At 47.1% G+C, this 21,607-nt stretch overlaps 1 protein-coding gene across 1 annotated transcript; it reads right to left on the reverse strand.

The window, feature by feature from the left end:
- Nucleotides 1–543: 543 nt before the first annotated feature.
- On the reverse strand, nt 544–19,610 carry RS1 (retinoschisin 1; the record flags this gene model as incomplete). Its single annotated transcript, XM_084258044.1, has 6 exons — nt 544–696; nt 3,007–3,202; nt 5,410–5,551; nt 11,311–11,416; nt 13,012–13,037; nt 19,559–19,610. 6 exons carry the CDS (start codon nt 19,608–19,610, stop codon nt 544–546), a joined length of 675 nt encoding a protein of 224 aa, XP_084114170.1.
- Between the last annotated feature and the right edge of the window lie 1,997 nt (nt 19,611–21,607).

A 21,607-nucleotide genomic window follows, 5' to 3' on the forward strand; every position in this document is an offset into this window, starting at 1 on the left:
ACCCTACCCCTCTCCACAACCTGGTCACCCTGAAACCTTCCACTGCGTAGCTGGCGCTGTAAAGTCCCGGGGAAACATCGCTAAGAGAAACTTCAGGCTGCTTCCTCCTTTGCGTTCAAAGTGAGGCTTTATGAAACGCATGTTCCTGCTTTGAATGTGGTAAAACAAAAGAATTTTCGTGTTATCGGTCGGCTTTGTGTTCCCCGGGATTGCACCTTTCATGGTGTCCTTAAGACAAAAAGAAAAAGAGAAAAAAAACAAACACCTAAGAGCAGCAAATTACTCCTGCTACCGAAGCTTTTGTCCCTAAAAAGCTGTTTTTAGGGACATTTTCTTTGTTCTTATTTTCTTTAGCCCTGAGTCGTTTTTCTTTCATTGAAATTGGAAACTAGATCTTAAAAGAAGTAGGGAAAAAAAGATGCCACCCAGCTCTGTGTTGAAAAGAGCTTGTAAAATACAGCCCGTGTGCCTCTCTAGGGTGTCAGGGTCCCCTCCCGGTCCCCACCCACCAGCACCCCGCAGCCTCCCCACTGAGGGGCTGCATCAGGCACACTTGCTGACACACTCCAGCAGCTCCATCCGGATTGCAATGCGGACGTGCCAGCCCAGGGGGATCAGCCGGATGAAGCGCGAAATGATGGGGGGCCGCAGCAGGTTCTGGACTGTGGACGTTCGGTCTGAGTTTCCGTAGAAGATCTAGAGAGAAGGAGCAGGTCCCGTCAGCCCATCAGGGACCAGGCAGATGCCCCCCCCTCCCCGCCCCCACCCCAAATCTGACCTTGAGGGATTGTTAGCACTTATGTGCCTTGGGCTTCTCCTACGTGGGACATTTGGAGTTACACTGTCCAGTATGGCAGCGCTAGCCACATGTGGCTATTTAAATTTAAGTGAATGAAAATGAGATAACAATTCACTTCCTCAGTCACACTAGCCCTATTTTGGAACGTGCAGAACATTGACATTTCCATCATCACAGAAAGTTCTGTTGGATGACATGCATGGAAAACACCTCTTGGTTCTTATCATCCATTTAGTGTTTTGATCCTTTTTGTTAGGGAGTTTTAATCCCAAAGTTTTGATAAGAAACTTTGAAGGGCCTCCCCAGTGGCACAGCGGTTGAGCACCGCACTGCAAACCTGTCCGCAGACTTTGCAGCACCGGTTCGATTCCCCGCCGGCCAGGGAGAAACCCACATGGCGCGCAGACCTCTCCTGCCGCCCGCTGCTCCCCTCAGCAGTGTACTTCAGTCCTTCTGCCTGCTCTGCTCCCTGCTCTGGCTCTGGTGGATTCTCTCACCCTCCCGTGCTTCTGACCTGTACCCCAGTTCTTGTATAAAATAAATAAATAAATCTTTTTTAAAAAAGAAATTTTGGAAAGGACCCCATGACACAAGAGGAATCTTCCATAGTCCAAAGTTATCCAAAGTGGGGCTCAAATCCAATCTCGTGAGCTAACCCTGAAGTTACGAGCCAAAGCTTAAGTGTGTAAGAGTTTTTTTTTTAAGGAGAAAGACATAGAAACCAGGGGGAAGTTTCTGGAAGGGAGAGGACAGTGCCCAGAGCAGAAACCAAAACCATGTGCTTTGTGTTTTTCAGGACGCAACACGTGTGATGCAGTGTCTGTGGACGTTTAACTGTATTCCCAAAGATATCATTCTTTGCACTTTTTCCAGAATCGTCACGCTTTGCCCAGTGACACTGGATCATTTCCTTTCCTTCTGGGATGATGCTGCCGCATGGCCTCACCCATCCACAAAACAAGAAGGACCTCAGCGGCCTAGAACTTGCCTTTTTCCAGTGACAACACCTCGCATCCCTTTGCTAAGCCGTTTACCCTTGAACCTATTCAAGTGCAGAGCCCGCTGAAGAGGGAGGATGAAACAGGCTCCGGATTGCACAAGTGCCTGAGTGGAGTGCCTCTTTGCAAAGAAGCACCAAGACCTTCAGAAACACAGACAGCATGAAAAAGAATTCTCGTATCTTTTTGAAAAGCCTAATAATAAAAACAAAAATGAAACAAAATGTCCAAGTATCAAATTGATTTTTCCCATTGCGTTCAAATTCCCTGAAACATCAGCCATGAATGTCTTGCTGTACAAATTGTTATCTGTGAGGACAAAGCCTTCTGGTCTGCAGCTGCGCATATCTATTTAACCAGGTGAAATGTCCAAATTAGCCGCGGATGTCCTTACTCTCAGGCAAAAGGACAGTTAACTTTTTAAAAACATGAGTTTTTAATTCATTGCAAATATACATTTTAGCCATATATGTACACAGAGAGGGAATACTGATTGTGTGTGTGTAGTCAAGAGTCCACTATGTTCAGTTTACGGCAAAGAAGCCGGGCCTAGTGAGAGTCCTGCAGTGAAGCGTGCAACGGTCCAGTGGGTCTGGGATAGTCCCAGTGGCCTGTCTTTTTTTTTTTTTTTTTTAATAGAGGCATGTTTTATTTATTTGTTTGTTTGTTTGTTTATGCAAGCACTGGGTACAGTCAGAAGCGCGGGAGGGTGAGAGAATTCACCAGAGCCAGAGCAGGGAGCAGAGCAGGCAGAAGGACCGAAGTACACTGCTGAGGGGAGCAGCGGGCGGCAGGAGGGGTCTGCGCGCCATGTGGGACCCTCCTCCGGTGGCCGGGGAGCAGCCGGGGATCGAACCGGCGCCGCAGAGGCCGCGGGCAGCTTCGCAACCCAGCGCTCAACTGCTGCGCCAGTGGCCTGTCTTGATGGTTCAAGCAACTCTACGCTGATACGAGAATTCAGAGAAGATTCCCTGGGCGCTCACGAGTGGCACTCCATCTCAAACCCCGCTAGGCTCCGGGCATACAGCCAGAAAAGGCACCTGCCTCACTGTCAGAGAGTGGATCGTGATGTGGGGGGGAGCACAGACCACTCACCGTGCTGTGGGGTCAGTGCTCTGACAGAGGGTGGTGGCAGCGGCATGGGGCAGGGACAGAGGGGGAGTCCCCGAGAGTGGGCGCTGAACGTGGTTTGGGGTAAGCCCAACTTACGCGGTTGTTTCCAGTCTGGTCCTTATAGTAAACCCAGTTCAGGCTCTCATCAGTTCTGTACTGCACACTGTACTTGGTCATCCACTCATCGATGTCACAGCGCCCCTGGGTGAGGATCCCCGAAATCACCTTCACCTCCTTCAGATCTATCTGTAACCACTGGCTGCTGTCCTGGAACTTGGACAGCCAAGCGCACCTGCCGGGGACACAGACAATCACCACGAGCCTTTCCCTGGGAGCACCCCACAACGCTGGGAGGCGCTGTCTTTTGAGGGGAGGTCAGAGCCTGAAGAGCCTCCACAAAGCCCAGGCGATCTGGGCTGCAATCTGTTAAGCACCCAGAACCTTATCTCCAAGAAGGAGCCGGCTTGTTACACCGGTATCGTCCTCCCTCCCGGCCCCTCTGCTGCCCAGAGAAAAGTTACCGGATTCGACTCATGTGTTCGAGAGCGTGCAGCCCCGTCCGCTCTGCTGTGTGGTGGCGCGTGTCTTCTTCAAAGCCTGAGGATCCGCGAGGAGGTGCACCTGCTGGGCCCCTCCCCTTTCCATCCAGCTCTGTCGGTGCTTTTCTCCATGAGTCTTTTTTCCCTGGAATTTCACCCTCCTCGCACATACCTGTGTCTGCTGGGGCGCCGTCCCCCGTGGCTTGCAGGGAGTGTCTGCCATGAGCAGACGGAACCAAGTGGCTCTGGAAGGGCTTCTGACAGTTTGAAAGCCAACCAGGCATTGAACGAATTGATTTTTTTTTTTCCTTTTAGCTATGTCCCTCACAAATTGTGGAAAATTATAAACTTGCCCTGGGGTGTTTTCGTTTTTTGTGCTTTTGTTTGTTTGGAGGTTTATTTTTGCATATTAAGTAGCTTCCTGGAACCCATTCTTTGGCTGCCTTCTTTTTTAGTTCCAGACGTGCTTCTTGGATGGCTCCTGACTTTTTACTTCCATTCCAGACCTTTCTAGATTCCAAATCCTGAGAATCAGCTGCTGGCTAGCCAACTTCTCCTGGATGCCTTACAGCTTCTCAAAGGAAACATGTCCAAAAGCGAGCTCCTTATTATCCCCATCCAACTCTCCTTCCAGTTGCCATCCCTTCAAGTGCTGCCCCAGCCTCCCTGGTGTTCATGCCAGCTCTCTGAGCACCAGCCACCTGAGGGCTTTCTCTCTTTCACCTCAAACAGCCAATTCGTTTATTGCTCCATCCCCAGTGTTTTTCAAATTCACTCACTTGTCTCCATTTCACTGTCACTGCCCCAGCCCACATCCCCATCAACTCTTGCCTGGAGTGCTCCCTTCGCTTGACTAGTTTCCCTGGATTTTGCCTGCCCCGCTAAACAGCGATCCCCACAGGAGTCACAATTTTTTTCTTAAAACACAAAACCGATTGTGACACTTCCCAACTTTAAATCTTCATCTGGAAGAGTCTGACAATTGTTTCCCAATATCCTCTTCTGGTCTTCCTTTAGTAATTTATTTTGGGCAGATAAATGGCCACCCAGGTCAGATCATATTTCCTAACTCCCTTGCAGCTAAGTGGACCGCCGGCAAGGCCCGGCTTAACAGTCTTGTTAAGACCAAATTCTAGTGATCGGGATGTGGGCAGAAGTGGCTGATAGGATTTTGTTGGTATCTTAAAGGGGAAGTGTGCACTCTGCTCTTCCTTTCTCCTGACTGACTAGAACACGGATATGATGGTGGAAGCTAGTGCAGCCATCTTGGGTCCCCATATGGATGCTTCGTATTAAGGATGACAGAACAACAAGGTAGGAAGAGTCTGGGCCCCTGATAACACCCAGCTGCCAAAACAACCCTAGACTGCCTAATAAAACTTGGACGAGCCAGAAATATACTTCTACGTTGCTTAAACCCATACTTTGGAGCTCTTAGTGATAGCAGCACAGACCTGTATTCTAACTAATGCACTTCCAGTTTCCTCCCAATGTACCCAAACTAAGGAGCACAATCCTTAATACGACTTACAAGGCCCTGCATGACCTGACTTCTGCCTACCTCGCCAGCCTTAGCTCACTGGAGCTCTAACCTTGATGGCCTGCTCTCCTGGTTCCTATCCATGCTCTTGAGGAAACGTCCTTAGAAAGCCTTCCCTGGTGCTTCAAATGCACCCAGTCTCTTCTTTCTCTGTCTCCTCCAAAGCACTTGTCATACATACCAAATGATGGGTTGTGTGATTACAGCTTATACTGTTTCCCCCTCTAAACTGTGCTGCATGAAGGCCAACGTCTCATCCTCCTTGCTCGCTGCTGTACCCACAGTCCTTGGCAGGTGGAAGGCACTCAGGCAATATATATTCTATAAGTAAATCCATTCTGTGTTGTCCATTTGTTAAAGAAACCTGATTTTTCAAATCACATGGGAAAAAAAGTCACCTGAACTGCCTGCTCTACTTACCCGAAGCCTTGACTGTTAAGCCTGGCCTTGCTGGCGGTCCACGAGGAATACCAGCCCACGTACTGCCTAACGTTGGAACAGGTAATCTGGTCGGGTGTAACCTCTCCTGATTCGAAACCCAGGGGCTTATGATATGGGCATTCTGTGAAAGGAAAGATAATGCACATTAAAACCCACAAACAGGGCCTCCCTGGTGGCGCAAGGGGCTAAAACGCAACCTATGAAGCTGTCCACAGCCCTGCAGCATGAGTTCAATCCCCAGCTGGCCAGGGAGGAAACCATATGGCACAGCAAACCTCTCCTGACTCGCCCGCTGCTCCCCTCAGCAGTGTATTTAAGTCAGTCCTCCTGTTCTGTCCCCCACTCTGTCTCTGGTGAGTCCTTTCACCCCCCATATCTCTGGCCTGTACCCCAGTTCTTGTATGCATAAATAAATAAAGCTTTAAAAAAAAAACAAAACTTAGGCGTTAAAAAAAAAAAAAAAAAACCCACGAACACAAGCTGACCGAAAGGATGAGCCAAAATAAGCCATTTCATGTGCGCCTTGGAAGGTGGAGAATGTTTTACTTGTCAGTTTGGCACACAATGGGCAGAACTGGGTCTTCAGCCTGTTTGCTGCTCATTCAAGAAAAGAGTGAAAATAAAGGGAAGAGATTGCCATAGAGACTCACAGCCTTTGTGAAAGCAGAGGGAAGCGATTCTATGGCAACCTTATGGGGGAGGGCTAGGGCCTCCTCCACAGATGTAGAGACCTAAAAATCCAGAGGTTTTCAGTGCAATCTCACACCTCAGTGCATGTTCTTTACTGTCCTCATTAACCGAGGTTTAGCCACCCTGAGTGATGTCATCAGGGCCCCTGATTGTCCTCTGGCAGCCCATGATGCCAATTATAGGAACAAAACAATGGTGAGAGGCAAGAATGGCAATTACATATTGAGACTGACTTCCCACTTGTAAATTGCAGTTTTCTCACAAGTCTAATTAAAAAAAAAAAAAATGTGCCTGAGTGACTGCTGAATAAGGAACAATGGAAAGGACCGGCTTTTTCCAAAAAAGAAGGTTGCAAGCTGGTTCTCATATGTTAATTGTCTGCTGTCTCTCATGTATTTCCTCTCACATTAGACATGGTGTTGGGTCACCTGGTCCAAGACTGCCAAATGCCAACCCAGTATCGATTCTCCCCTTCTTTTTGACTAAAGAACTCTAATTTTGTTGAGGCCAATCGTGTGGCCAGCTTAAAAAGAAAAACGAAACAATCTTCTCAGTTTCTCTTGCAGTTAGAAATGAACATAGGACAAAATTTCTGACCACTGAGATATAAAAGGATGTCTCCTGGAATTCTGACCAAGTTTGTTTGCCCCCTCTTTCTTACTGATGTCAGGAAGGAAGACCTGATGGCTGGTGCAATGGTAGCTATTTTGCACCATATGGGTAAGGCCAAGAAAGCTACAGAAGCCTCAGCCCTGATATCCTTACACAATTCCCTGTCCCTGGTCTATTTCCCATGTGAGTCCAAATAAAACTCCTAATTCAATGAGCCACTATTTAGAGGGTCTTGTATTTATAACTAAAAGCAGTTGCTAGCTGAATCTCTGTAGAAAACAACTGATAAACTTATGCAAATACAGTGTCCAACTTCTCCAATTGTGAATGATAAACTTCAAGTATGATAAATCATATTATCTTTTTGTTTTTTTTCCTGTGTGTAAAGTTGAGTTCAGATGGAAGAACCTAACTCCTTTACTTGGGGCACTGTCATCTAAAACAGTAAAATGAGTGTTGAGATCTTTCTAGAGACTGAAGAAGCCAGTAAAACTGAACGAAGCACACAGGACTTGAGTGTCATCCTGCGGTTCTAGAATGCCTGTAGGGACAGTTGTGCCCTGTTCCCAGAGGCAGAAGAGGACAGCTTCAGGTCACCGGTCAAGGGGACTGGGCTCATTCTGCCCAATGTACCAGAGGAATCAGTTCAACTTCCCCCAGTAGTGGCAGCTCATTGGGGCTGGAGGTGAGTGCAATGTATTTGTAGTTTATCCAGTAACCTAGGCAATAGGGGCCTTTAAAGTCAGGTCAGTTCCTGGAGCGCTTCAGGGACTACTCCCTCCCTCGTGGGGTGGGGTGGGGTGGGGTGGGGGGTGGGAGGTGGAGGGACTGGCTAAGAATGAGGTTTTTAGGATTCTACCCCCCAAACAGCTGGGTTCTGAACAAGAACACTTTCAGTGCGCTTTGCTGGGGAAGGTATTTTGTCGGTGGGAGGGTTGGGGGTGGGGGAGCTTTCCCCCATGGCCTTAGGCACTCTCCTACCTCCTCAACTCCCCTCCAGAAAGGCAAGCCCGGCCTGGCAAAGGGACAGGCTGCAGTGTCAGCAGAGAGCTGGATTTCAACTGGGCCCTTGGTGTTCACTTTTAAATTCTAACCCTCCAGCCCCCCACTTCCCTTTTCTTGCTCCAGGGCCCTAGCTTGGAGAAGGGGGCAGGAGGGGAGAGAGCTTCTGTAGCCATCTCTCCTCATGGCTTTTATTCTTGACATTTTGCTCTTTCTCCTTGTCTCTCTTTTGCCAGTTCTTCCCAATTAGCCAGGCTAACCCTTAAGAGTGGGATGGACCTGCCACGACCTGGCGGGTGGCAATAACCTGAGAGGCCTGCAACTGCTTGTCCAGAAGTGGGTCCAGCTCACACTCCCCAGGGGAGGCCATGAGCAAACCGTTCCCATGACTTCAGCCGTCATCTGGGAGTCTATGGCTGACTCCCAGGCCCCAAACCTCATCCTCATCCCACTGCACCCTGAATATTTTCCAGGCAAACAGTTCTATCGAGGTGACCCAAAGAGGTTTCTCACCCCATAGGTCCAAAACCCAGGCCTTCAACATCCAAGCCCCAAGCCTGCCCCAGCCAGGCACTGGCACTTATAGCTACTCGGCTAACTCAGAAACCTGGTGCTTTGACCCAGGGAAGATGTGAATATTTTACGCACATATATTAGACTTGAATATGTGTGACAATACACTAGAGTACAGAATAATATTCAAACAAGAATAGAGTATAAACTTGAATATAATATAGAATGCAAAATCTAGTAAAAAATAAAGCATTAGTAAATCATTGGATTTCTGATACTGTTAGGGGGAAAAGGCTGTCCTAAAGCTAATTCCATACAGGCTTTGTGGACTCCACCCCCACCCCAGGCCCAAGCCAAAGACACTGGGAACTCCAAATCCCATCCCCACCCAAGGGAAGGTGGCTGGGACCTGAGGGTGGGGTGAAGCTGCCAGGTTGGTATAAAGCCAGACACGTGGGCTTTGGAGGGGGTCCCCCATTTTGGCTCTCCGCCAGCTACCAGCGTCCGGCCAGCTCTGGGAGTGCCTTTGGGTTTCCAGGTCAGCGGATCAGGTAGGACGCATTAAAGACTTTATTTCCCTATTTTCTCCCTGAGTTGTACATTTTCCTTCTTTCCTTTTCCCTTGTAAATAAACCTTTTATGAACCTTTTGTGTGTGCCTGCAGTGGAGTATTCATAAGTCCCTTTTAAGCATGCGGGTGAGGACCCACAGCCAGGCACCCTGTTTTATATCGGAACAATATGTTACGGAACAATACGTTCCCTACCCTATATCCCCTTCTCAGAGTGGTGAAGTAATCTTGGTTCAATTGTGAAAAAAAGACAGATCTTTTAGTATTTTTAACAGCGTTAGGCCAAAGATCAGGGAGCCATAATGCATCTGGTCCCCTCCTGCTAGTCGGGGGTCCTTGGCAGTAAAGATCAGTGTGAGCCTGGGAGCGAGTCCTGGCAGCTCGGAGAGACCCTCTTGTCCTGCGCATCAGGCTCTCTCTCTTTCTCTCTTAAGGTAGGCTCTGCTGGCAACGCTGAATCTCAGGTTCCAGAGAGACCAAGCAGCATCCTTGCTGTTCAGATGAAGATCTGAGGCACGATGGACAAGGGCTTCTGGAAGATTGTGCCTAGTCCTGCTGCCCTGAATCATTTCTTTCATGGAAAAATCAATCAACACTAATGAGTCAACCATTTAACACTAAGGTTGTGATTTTTTTCCTTCCTGGAAACACTTGTGTTAAAACAGCAACCATGAAAGCAAACACCAGTGGGGGACAGCAGCTGAAGGTAAGGAATTTTTGATTTCAGAATTTCAAGTTGATGGCAACTGCGTGGGGCACAGAGCTTGAGGGACCCTCAAGGACTCCTCGGCTTCACCATCCATCGGCCAGGGAAGCCAATCTGCATACGGAATCTCTTTATTTCTCAGAAAGAGCATCTTTTGGAACGGAAGGCCAGCAGGCCTCCTGCAGGGAGGAGACCCCCTTTCCTAGGGAACTGTAAACTCCTCTAGGGTGGAGAGGATGCCTTTGCTTTGTTTGTCTCCCCATTAGTGCCTGGCACATAACCGCCTGTGATGAAAGTGGGGGCGAAATGAATGCTAGATGGATTGTCAAGAAGGCTGCTGCAGTACTGACCGGGACAGCGTGCCAGCACCAAAGGCGGCAGGAGCCAATGCCATGGAGCGCGGTGGCACTTCCTGTGGGTGAAGTCCAGCCAGCCCTGACTGCTTCCTCACCACCGCAGCCACTGCTCCCTTCCAGAAGGCTCAGTTCAGAAAGGGTTTCCTACCCCTTCGGTAAATGAGAAAACAGAGGCTCCCTCTGTTCCCGGAAATTTGCTATTTTAATGCAAATTCAAAGAAATAATGAAGAGAAGTTCTGGTGCAGACTTGCAAACCTGGCTCTCCTGGAGCTATTGTTAGGAGATTGTGTAAAATGAATGACTTCGCTGGGCGCCATCAGCACCCTGGGGGTGGGGGGTGGGGTGGCACAGAGGTTTCATGCAAATCGCCTCTGAGCCCTGGAGAGGACTGAGCTTTGCAAATATTTGCTGGGCCGTCCCACGCTCTGAAAGTCAGAGTGTGAGCTCTAAGAGGCAGGAAGAAAAGGATGCGACTGTTTGCCTGGTACAATCCAAGAAGCTTTATTGCCTCATCCGATTTACTCCACATAATAGCTCCTTAGAGCAGGGGCGGGCATGCTGTGGGCCTTGGGCAAACTGTGCGTCCGCCACCTGCTTTGATGAGACAGTCCGGGTGGCAGCCAGCCATGCCATCGCACGGACATACGACATGTGGCTGCCTTTACACTACAGCTGTGGGATGGGAGGGTTGAGGCCTTGGGGCCTGCAGGGCGGCACTTATTTACTGTATTCATCACTGAAGGCTGCGTCATGCTGCAGAACAGCTAGGCCTTAACATTAAAGAGACTTAACACAACAAAAGTTCACTTTTACTCAAGTGACTTGTCCATTTTGGGTCTGCGGGCAGGGGGCTTTCTGCGCCATTTAATCAGCCCAGGCCCCAGGCTGAAGGAGAGTCACTTTGTCAAGGAGGGAGAGCAGAGTCCTGGGCCTGGCCCTGGCCCTGGCGCCACGCGGGCTGGAGTGTGGGGCAGTGTGCAGTGGCCGGTGCACCATCGACAGCCAGGCACTGCAGTGCTCCCTCCATCCCCTCCCTGAGACAGAAAAAGGATGCAGTTGCCATCCCAGAGTTAAAAACTGATGCAGCCAGGATTCCAACTCTGGAAAAAAAAAAAAAAACACAAACCCAAAAAACACCTGTACTCCTCTCAGGACTCCCTGCCTCCTACCACAGATTTATTTTCAATAAATCTCATGAATGTCTTTCACTGGAAGCAGGGCCCATCTTCCCATCTCACCCCAGCAAAGTCCAGAGCCGTGAAGCTGTCGCTGAGCAGTGACATCGGTGCAGTGAGACAAGAGGCTCAGACGCCAAGTGGCGCACCCCCAGAGTAAAGGCTTCCTTCAAGGGCTGTGATTTGGTCAGGTCGGAAGGAAGAGAAATAGGACACCCCAAGGATCTGGTGCTCCAGGGAGAAGGGACACTCACCCGGTATGCAGCTTAAGGTGGTGGTGCCAGCAGACCACAAGGTGCTGGCACTGCCTGGGCAGTCACACTTGCATGCTTTGTGGTACCACAGATCTTCGCCCTCATCCTGCAGGGAGCCAGAGGGGAAGGCATCAGAAAAGTCTAGTTAAAGTCAACTGTGGTCAACTATGGCCAACATCACAGGGAAAACTGGTGCTCGAGGACCTTGCTCATTCGTGACTTGTCTCTGGCTGCAGCAGAACTGAATTATCAACCTGGCCTTGGCACAAAGTGGGCCCTTGTCTTTCTTTTTTTTTTTTTTTTTTAATGCATACAAGAGCTGGGGTGTAGGCCAGAATTGTGGGTGGGGGGAGTGAAAGGATTCACCAGAGACACAGTGGGGAGCAGAACAGGAGGATTTACTGAAATACACTGCTGAGGTGAGGGGAGCAGTGGGTGAGCCAGGAGAGGTCTGTTGCACCCTGTGGGTAGCTCCCTGGCCAGGGATCGAACTCACGCTGCAGTGGCTGCAGATAGCTTCATAGGTTGCGTCTTAACACTTGCGCCACCAGGGAGGCCCCTCAATCTGCCTATTCTGTCCCCCACTCTGTCTCTGGTGATCCTCTTACCCCCCACACCTCAGGCCTGTACCCCAGCTCTTGTATGCATAAATACATAAATCTTTAGAAAAAAAATACATTTTTTAAATATGTGATAATCCTGCACAGGCATACCTCGTTTTATTGTGCTTCACTTTATTAGGCTTTGCAGATGTGTTTTTCACAGGACTCTCCACCAACAAAAAGATTAAGACTCACTGAAGGGGGCCTCCCCGGTGGCGCAGCGGTTGAGCGCTGGGTTGTGGGGCTGCCCGCAGCCTCTGCAGTGCCGGTTCGATCCCCGGCTGCTCCCCGGCCACCGGAGGAGGGTCCCACATGGCGCGCAGACCTCTCCTGCCACCCGCTGCTCCCCTCAGCAGTGTGCTTCGGTCCCTCTGCCTGCTCTGCTCCCCGCTCTGGCTCTGGTGAACTCTCACCCTCCGGCACTTCTGACTGTACCCAGTGCTTGTATAAATAAATAAAAATAAATCTTAAAAAAAAAAAAAAAGACTCACTGAAGGGCACAGATGATGATTCTGATTTTTTTTTTTAGTAATACAGTATTTTTTTTTAAAGATTTATTTATTTATACAAGAACCAGGGTACAGGCCAGATGTGCGGGAGGGTGAGAGGATTCACCAGAGACAGAGCGAGGAACAGAGCAGACAGACTGACGAAATACACTGCTGAGGGGAGCAGTGGGTGAGACAGGAGAGGTCTGCTGTGCCATGTGGGTTTCTCCCCGGCTGGCCGGGATCGAACCCATGCTGCAGAGGCTGCGGACACTTCACAGTGCGGTGCTTAACTGCCTCCACCACCAGGGAGGCCCAGTAATACAGTATTTTAAATTAAAGTCTGTACATGGGTTTCTTAGACACAATATAATTGCACACTAATACACTATGATATAGTGTAAGCATAAGTTTTCTGTGCACTGGAAAACAAAAAAAATCATATGATTTATTTATTGTGATATTCCCTTTATTGTGATACTTGCTTCACTGGGGATAGTCTGGAAACCACATCCCTAATATCTCCAAGGTGTGTCTGTACATTATTTTTGATTAAGATAATCTTCAAAAACATCATCCATGTCAATGCCAGCCTTCTCGGTGTAACATACCTCAGTGGACGATAATCCCAGAGTGGCTGAACAGAAGGACAGAGAAGAGAGAAATTAAGTTTAAAAAAGAAAGAGAAATTCAACAAAATGACTCATAAAAGTTAACAAAGCTCCTTCTGGAAGAGGTAAAGGTAAGTAGATATCCACCAGGATAACACCTGCAGATGCGGAGAAACTCGAAATAATAAGGAGAAACAGAAAGATAAGGAGAATTATTATCTTTGTTCATGATAGAATTTTGGAAATTACATTATTATAACAAAGGGGAAGGAAAAGCACCTATATTTCTTATCACCCAGGCAACACTTAACAATATTTTCAGTTTTTTTACCTTCCTTTAAAAACATATTTGAGAACCTACTATCTAAATAAGGTTCTAAGTTTATGACTTCCTTTTCCACTTAACATTAATAGTGTGAGCTTTTTACTTATTAACTCTCCATCATCATCATCATCATCACCATCATCCGGATATCCCCCCTTATATCTGCCAAATGAGCTACTCAGGAGTTGAGCCTCTGACCCCCTCCTTTAGTACATGTAGGTTATTATTTATTTTTTTTTTTATTTTTTGGTGGGACCCTCGCCGGTGGCCGGGGAACGAACCGGCGCTGCAGAGGCTGCGGGCAGCCTCACAGCCCAGCGCTCAACCGCTGCGCCACCAGGGGAGGCCCACATTTAGGTTATTTTGGATGGTAGTTTGGAAAATGTTTTAGTTTTGTTCACAATAGATAGGAGATATAGTTATAAATAGCATGTAAATAACGTGAGAAATTTAAAAGTGTGCAAAATTTAACACAAAACTTACGTATAAACTATGTTTAAAAAAATTTTTTTAAGATTTATTTATTTTTATACAAGAGCTGGGGTACAGCCCAGCGGTGCATGGCGGGGGGGGGGTGAGAGGATTCACCAGAGACAGAGTGGGGAGCAGGCAGACAACGGAAATACACTGCTGAGGGGAGAAGCAGGTAACACAGGAGAGGTCTGCCATGCCATGTGGGAATCTCCCTGGCGGGCTGGGAATTGAACCCGTGCTGCAGAGGCTGCGGACAGCTTCACAGCGCTGCGCTCAACCCGCTGTGCCACCGGGGAGGCCCAGAAACTATCTTTATAGAAGTACGAATAAAGAGAATGAACACACAATTTAATAGGAAAAGAATTTGTGTATATTAATCTAAACTGATTAGATTGTTCTGCCCAGTGCAGCAGCCCCTAGTCCCATGAGGCTATTTGAATTCCCATTAGTTAAAATTAATAGAATTAAAATTTCATTCCTCAGTTGCACCATCCACGCTTCAAGTGCTTAATAGCCCCATGTGGCTGGTGGCTCCTGTACTGGACCACACAGAAGCTTCCACCAGAGATCACTGGTTCAAAGCCCCATTTTCAACAAAACAAACACCTTCATTTCATTTCTGAGTATGAGAGCAACACATTCCTATTGTAAAAATCTCAAACAAAACCTAAGTGGAGAAAGTAGGAAATCAAAATCCTTCCTGAACCACTTTCCTATCTAAAAATTGAAACTGACAAGAAAAGCTTTCAGATTGTTTTAGAGAGTCGGGATGGTCCCATCTTTTTCATCATAATTATAAACCCTATCTATTTCAAATTGGGCCTTCATTTTAAAAACAAATAGGGAGTCGTTCTGTCAACCACTGATGTGTGCCCACTGTGAGCCTGGCACTTCAGCGGAGCGCAGGCCTTCTGAGATGGATGCCTTGCACTCTGCTTATAAGGGACCCAAGGGCCCAGGAGAAGACAGACCACTGGACGATGCACATGGTGAGTATTCCCTGGGGTATGTGTAGGCTGTGCTCAGAATCTGGGGTGTTCTCTTTTAGCTGGGGCAGATTCAGTGCCACCCCATGCCCCTCACCACCAGCAGTGGTCACCAAAGTGCTGTCTCCCCTGCATCCTTGTCCACTGATTATTCATTCCTAGATGCTCCTTGTTTACTTGCTATGGGCGAACTGACTCTTGTGTAGCAAGGTTGGGATGCACCATCCTGATAGGAGACTACGTTAGTATAATGTCTGTGCCAGGACCCCACACAGACAGGGGTGGAGCAAGTATTTGGGGGATGGATTGAATGGAGATGTTCCCTTTATGAGGTCTGTGGGACAACCAGGTGTTGAGGTGGAGTGCATAGGTGGCTGGAATCTTCTAGAACTCAAGAGAAAGCCCAGGTAGCCTGGGTGGTACACTGCCGTCCTTGCAGCTAACACATATGTGACCCCATGGGCTCAGTCCCGCAGCTATTCCCAAGAACTGCAAAGTGACGAGAAATTATCATCTTTCTTATTTGGGGGGTGGGGGGGGCTCAATCCAGGAAGCACTGGGCTCCACTCCCATCTTTAAGAGAAACTGGGGAAGGCTGAAATGCAGAAAGACCTGGTCTGTTGGGCAAATATCAAGTGTGCCAGACTCTTTTGGGGGGGACCAGAGGTAAGGGATGTCAGTCTCTGACAGCGTAACCTGAATAACCGAAGCGTATGTCCCCGGCACGGTGCTGCCGTCCAAGAGGGTCTACGTAGCTGCAACTGAGCAAAGCCAGGGTTCAAATGAGGCTCGGGACCCCTCTGGTTGCTTTTGTATTGCCCAGATCCGAGAGTGGGCCCTGGACTGGTTCTGCATTTGGCAGAAACAACACTGAAGGCAAAAAAGGAAAAGGAGGCAGGTTCAGCTGCTGCCTGCCAGCGGGGAGGAGACCTACGAGGAAGCGCTGGTCTCAGATCCCCCGACTGCGTTCAATCCGGTGTTGAACAGATTTCTGGTGTTTTTTTCCCTCCTCGGCTCCCTTCCCCAGAAAGTGTTTGTCGGCAGCCTGGGGTTCTGGGGCACCAGATCCTTATGGAAACGAGCAGAAAGACTGAGAACAACAAGCATTTTACAGAAAAAGCTGTCACCAAGGGAGCAGCAACAAGGCTGCGCTAGTCCCCCCCAACGATTTAATCACCCAAAAGCTGGCGGACAAAAGCAAAAGCATGTTCGACTACAACATCTCATAATACCAGAAAATAACGTGGTTGGAGGGAGCAAAAGAAAACAGGTCCACTTTTAAAGAGAACAGTGTAAAAAGTTTCAATTCTGTGGCTGCAGATTTTTCTCCCTACTGGGATTGTTTTCATGCTTCCTCCACCAGCTGGGGGTTCCCACCTACAGCCTGAGGTGTCTACTATCACCCACCCAATCTAGACTTAGGCAATGTGGAGTCGTTCTGCCCTTTGACCCAAAGGTGCCAGTCTCTGGGGAAACCCTTTTTATCACTGCAAGAAAATTCAAGGCATGCTTATTTCTCAAAATGCAAGCCGAAGAGTGAAGTGCATCAGACACACCGAGGAAAGATTATTTTAGTCTCTTTGACTGTATGTGACCAAATACAGAGCTTTCCTTCCCATGGAAACAGATGAAGCCGAGGAGAAAAAGCATAAAATTATGAATGATAAAAACCTCTTGGTAACCAGCTTCCAATCTACTTGAGAAACAAGAATAACATGCAGCAGAAAAACGGCAGGCCGGGATAATGTCCTTCTCTTGAAGAAGAGAGAAGGGAATTGCTTCTGGTGTGAAAGTGTTACTATTTTCGGTGACAGGCATATCCATGGGTAATTCTGTTAGCGGTACATGCTTCAGCACAGATGAACCTCAAAAACATATGCTAAGTGAAAGACAAAAGACCGTATGTTGTGTGATTCCATTTAGGCGAAATGTCCAGAAGAGGCAGATTTATTCAGACAGAAAGTAGACAGGTGGCTGCCGGAGACTGGGGGAGAGAGAAATGGGGAGTGAGTGCTTCATGTCTGTGAGGTTTTGGGGGGTGATGAAAATGTTCTGAAATGAAATTGTGTGCTCCGCAAGTCTGTAAACATACAAAAAATGAATTACACGTTTTAGACGGGTGAATTTAATGGTATGTAAATCACATCTCAATAAAGCTGCTGCAGAAAAAAATCGCTGTCCTTGATGGTTGACATATCGGCAGAGAGAACACACTCACCTATAATATGAGGGTGAGGGATCTTTTAAAATATATGTATAATAACCCTGACCATGTAATGGACTGATGCAATTTAATAAGATAAATGTTCTTGAAATCATCACTGGCATTGAATCCCACATTCCGACATAAGATAAATAGAAGCCTGCCTGGTTACAGGACATCAGCAGTGCTCTATTGTGATGATTTGTGCATTCCCAAACGAACTTTCATCCAGCGCATTAGAGAAGGCAATCCATTTACCTTATTTCACTGTAATGAGGAGCCACCACCACCAGGGAACAAAACAACAAAGTAAATTAGACAAAGAACCTTTGTTGTCAGGTTCCCACTTGGGCTGTGAATGCATCTTTTTTTTCCCCGTGGGGGTTATTTCTCCATCTGGACTGTGAACTGACTGAGTGCAGCGATCGTGTCCTGTCTTTGTGTTTGTGTCTCCTGGAGCGTGGCTCTAGCGCCAGGTAGAGCCCTGGCCACTTGCAGCTGGCTACTTTCCTGCCACAGGAGGGTGCAGGGCCCGAGTTAGGTGAGTAAGAGAATTTAAGATTCCCAAGCCTACACCTTGGCTACATTCCATTCTACCTGGGCAGATGGGATTCTCTGGTCTTTGTGGACATTTCTGGTGCTTCATAGCCATGCACAAAGATTGGTAAGCTATAGAACAGGAAAGAGTCCCATGCTCCCTGCCTCCTATAGTGTGTCTTTGATTACATGTATCCCCTGATGGGTCAGGTCTAGTTTAAAAATGTGTTGGTAAACTTTTATGGTGGGGGGGGGGGGCACAGAGAAGGGTTGTGACTCAGCGCTGTGAAGGCTGCAAGGATCTGCCCTGCATGTCAAGTTGTTACACATTTGACCCATTGCAGCAGGTACTCAGGGATGGGTTCTGGAACAAACCGACAAGTGAATGAATGGATGGATGGATGGATGGATGGATGAATGAATCTCAACGCTGATTATCAAGAAGAAAGAGCTGAGTCATAGAGGAGATCTCATTCATATATGAGAATCAAGGTATCCAGATTTAAGTTTAAAGACTCTGTTTAGATTTTCTTGCTGAAGAAAGTACAAAGAGTAAAGGGAAAACAACAAACCCCCCAAGCATCTTAAAGTATTGAGAGTTTCTGGGGCAAGTTGCTGATTCTTATTTGCAAAGGGGAAGAGAGAGTCTAAATGATTCCTACTTAGAAATATATTTGTGTTTGCAAAATGACCTTGGGATTATATTTTTACAGGCCTTTCCAAATACTGAGAAATGTGACTAGATAATCAAAGTCAGGAGATTGTGGACTCACGGAAGTGATACTCTATCAATGAAATACAATGAGAGGGTAGAGAGAATGTCTGCTAGGCCACTTGCAGAGCTGAGAGGCCTCTTCCTTCTCGACTCCCTTATTTACTTCCTGTAACGCATATAAACATACGGTGACTACAACAAAGACATCCAGCCAATTTCTTTCTTTCTTTCTTTTTTTTTTTTTTTTGTTTATACATGCACTGGGTACAGTCAGAAGCGCGGGAGGGTGAGAGAATTCACCAGAGCCAGAGCGGGGAGCAGAGCAGGCAGAAGGACCGAAGTACACTGCTGAGGGGAGCAGCGGGCGGCAGGAGAGGTCTGCGCGCCATGTGGGACCCTCCTCAGGTGGCCGGGGAGCAGCCGGGGATTGAACTGGCGCTGCAGAGGCTGCGGGCAGCTTCGCAACCCAGCGCTCAACCGCTGCGCCATCTGGGAGGCCCCAGCCAATTTATTTCTAATGTCCAGAATGAACCTAAAAAGGGATTCTTAGTTATGGGTCATATCATTGAGAGATGAAAGAGGAATGAAGGACAATTATTTCAAAGATTGAGAGAGAATTTGAGAGTTGCATTGGATGACATTTTAGAGATTTGCCTTTAAGTTTTCTATAGTTAAGCATATCATTCCCGCCAGGGCCATACCCAGAAATTTTAAAATGACTAAAGTGTATTGAGTCTTCAGGGGTTTCTTACTTCTCAGTTGGATTATGCTTTCTATTAGAGTTCAGTGGTACTCGTTTGTTATGTTAATCCATATTTAAACTAGGGTAACCCCACATCCAGATTTGCCTGGGCAGTCCTGGTTTAAACACCTGTTATCCCAGGAGAATTATTAATAGCATCCTTTTCCCCTCCCAATAGTGTCCTGACTTGGAAGATTCAATTCTACAATCACTCTAACTTTGATTTCTAAAAATGTTCAAGAAATGCCACACTTATTCACTGCTGTAATTTATAGCTATTTATATAATTCCCAAGACCCTTCTTTCCTTCTATCCTATTTTAAGCATTCATAGTACTTTAGGAGGCTCCTTGCAGACCCAGAAAGCCAATGACAACACAAAGAGACAATATCCACACAGACAGCTGTTGTTCATTAATGACATCCATGCATTAATTAACATGCCTTGCTAATTGATAGTATTTTAATTATTTGGGTTGCATTTATTATTAATTTGGATTGCAATATTATCAATTCAATTGTGTTATTAAGTATTTAATGAATGCTAATGGTTGGGCAGCACATACCTTCATAGCCAAACAGCAGTAAAACCAGGAGGCCTTCTATCTTGGGTGGCATTCTCCCTTTGTCCTTGGCCTTAGAGAAGTGAAGAGCTTCCCCAGGAGCAGAAGCTTAACTTGAGCACTGGCCTCATTAAGCATCTTATTCTTAGGGCTTTGGCTGAGCCCCACCAAGTTACCCCACATATTTAGCTGCCTCAATAAGGAAGTCTCAGAGAAGAAGCTACTGTCAACTGAGATCGATTTACCAAAGAAAGATAAGGCTTTATTCTGTCTTTAAATGTAAGTGAAGCAGTGCAGGGAAATAGAAATTAAAATTAGAAGGACCAAATCCTAATCCTTTCTCTGCCATTGTTTTCTAGGGGGTGACCTTGAACAATTTCCTGCCAAATAAGCGCTAACATTGTGGAATTCTATGAAATGACATGGATTCCCATCTTAGAAAGCAACATGACATCATGGTCATACCTATTCATTCAGTAAAATACTAAGTCTGGGTGGGAGGAACAGTGCACACAAAGATGTATATTGTCATGTCACTTATAATAACAAAAAATTTGAAACAATCTACATAGTCAAGCTTAGGGGGTTCAATGCAGCAAGTAGTATTAAAAGCACAGATTCTCAAACCAGATTGGGTGCAAATCCCAGTTACATGATCCTGGGCAAGTGACTTAGGGTGTCTGGGTCTCAATTTTCTCATCTATAAGATGGTGATAATAATGTCTATTTCATAGTTATTTCCAGGCTTAAATATACATAGAATATTATAAATAAATAAAATAATTAGGACAATGATTGACATCATTAGCTATTATTAATATACAGCCATTAAGACAAGTTGATGTGCGGAGGGGAGTTGTTTACTGAGTATAGAGCTTTGGTTTTGCAAGATGAAAAAGTACTGGAGATCTCTTTCACAGCAACGTGAATATGCTTAACATCACTGAACTGTAGTGTTAAAAAACAGTTAAGATGGTTTTTAAAAAAAGATCAAGTTAATGAAGTAATTGTAGTAACAGGGACAGTCATGTGTTATATTTAAGTTAGTTAAGGGTGCAAATGTATAACTATGAGCAGAATGGTGTGGGAAAATGCAGAGAAAAATACTGAATTTCCCCTTTCCTTTTTAGTTTTTGGCCACCAGTATCCTGCTTCAGCCCTCAGGTCTCCAAAAAGTGAGAGTAGTGCTTAGTCTTTGTTTTTCAGGCAGCCATTCTAGAGGCAGGGCCATGCCAAGCTGCTACAGAGCCCTGGTAACCTCCTCTACCGGCTGTGTGTTTATCATATCATTTCTGCTTTTACCATATGTGGTTATATTAGGTTTTCTATCCGGCCCCTGTGTTTTGTATTTTAGGGTTTAATGAAAAATTAAGCCACTAATAAGAAACCTTTAACAATTCAATTGCAGTCCTACCAAACTTTAGCTGGAGGAGGTCGGGTTCGTTTCTGAGAGCACCAGTATGAGAGGAGAGGTAGGAGTTGGGGCCAGGTGGGGCCCAGTTGAATCCTTGCATTACAATTCTTGTCGGACTCTGGTGATTTCTCACGGCATTGCACCTGCGGGAAGGAGATGGTATCTGTCATATATTGATCTATTTTTTTTAAGGAGAAATAAAACCTGTCATTGCTTTTCACTGTGTACCCTGATGGTAAAGGGACAGGGGAAAATGAAAACACAACTTGCCAGCTATGGTTCCACTGGGGCTCGAACCCAGGACCTTCTGCGTGTAAAGCAGACGTGATAACCACTACACTATGGAACCCTCGCGCTGGGAGCTGCGTAGTGATTTTATTCAAAGTTCTCTGTCAGCAATAGCGTCTCTGAAGCCCCGCCCCCTCAGCGTAGCCCCACCCCCGCCGTGGCCGCCCCGCGCGCGGCGAGGCGCGGTGCTCGCGGGGAGTGAGGGGCGCCTGGCGTTGGGCGGCTTGCAGCCCCTGCTGACCTAACGCGTCGCTCCTGAGCCCAGTGGGGAGCCCGGCCCGGGTCACCCTCCTAGGGGAGGACGCCGCTCCTCTAATCACCGGTTCCCAAACTTTCCCTCAGTCGGCGCG

This window comes from Talpa europaea (assembly GCF_964194135.1).
Source record: "Talpa europaea genome assembly, chromosome: X".
Classification (NCBI taxonomy): domain Eukaryota; kingdom Metazoa; phylum Chordata; class Mammalia; order Eulipotyphla; family Talpidae; genus Talpa; species Talpa europaea.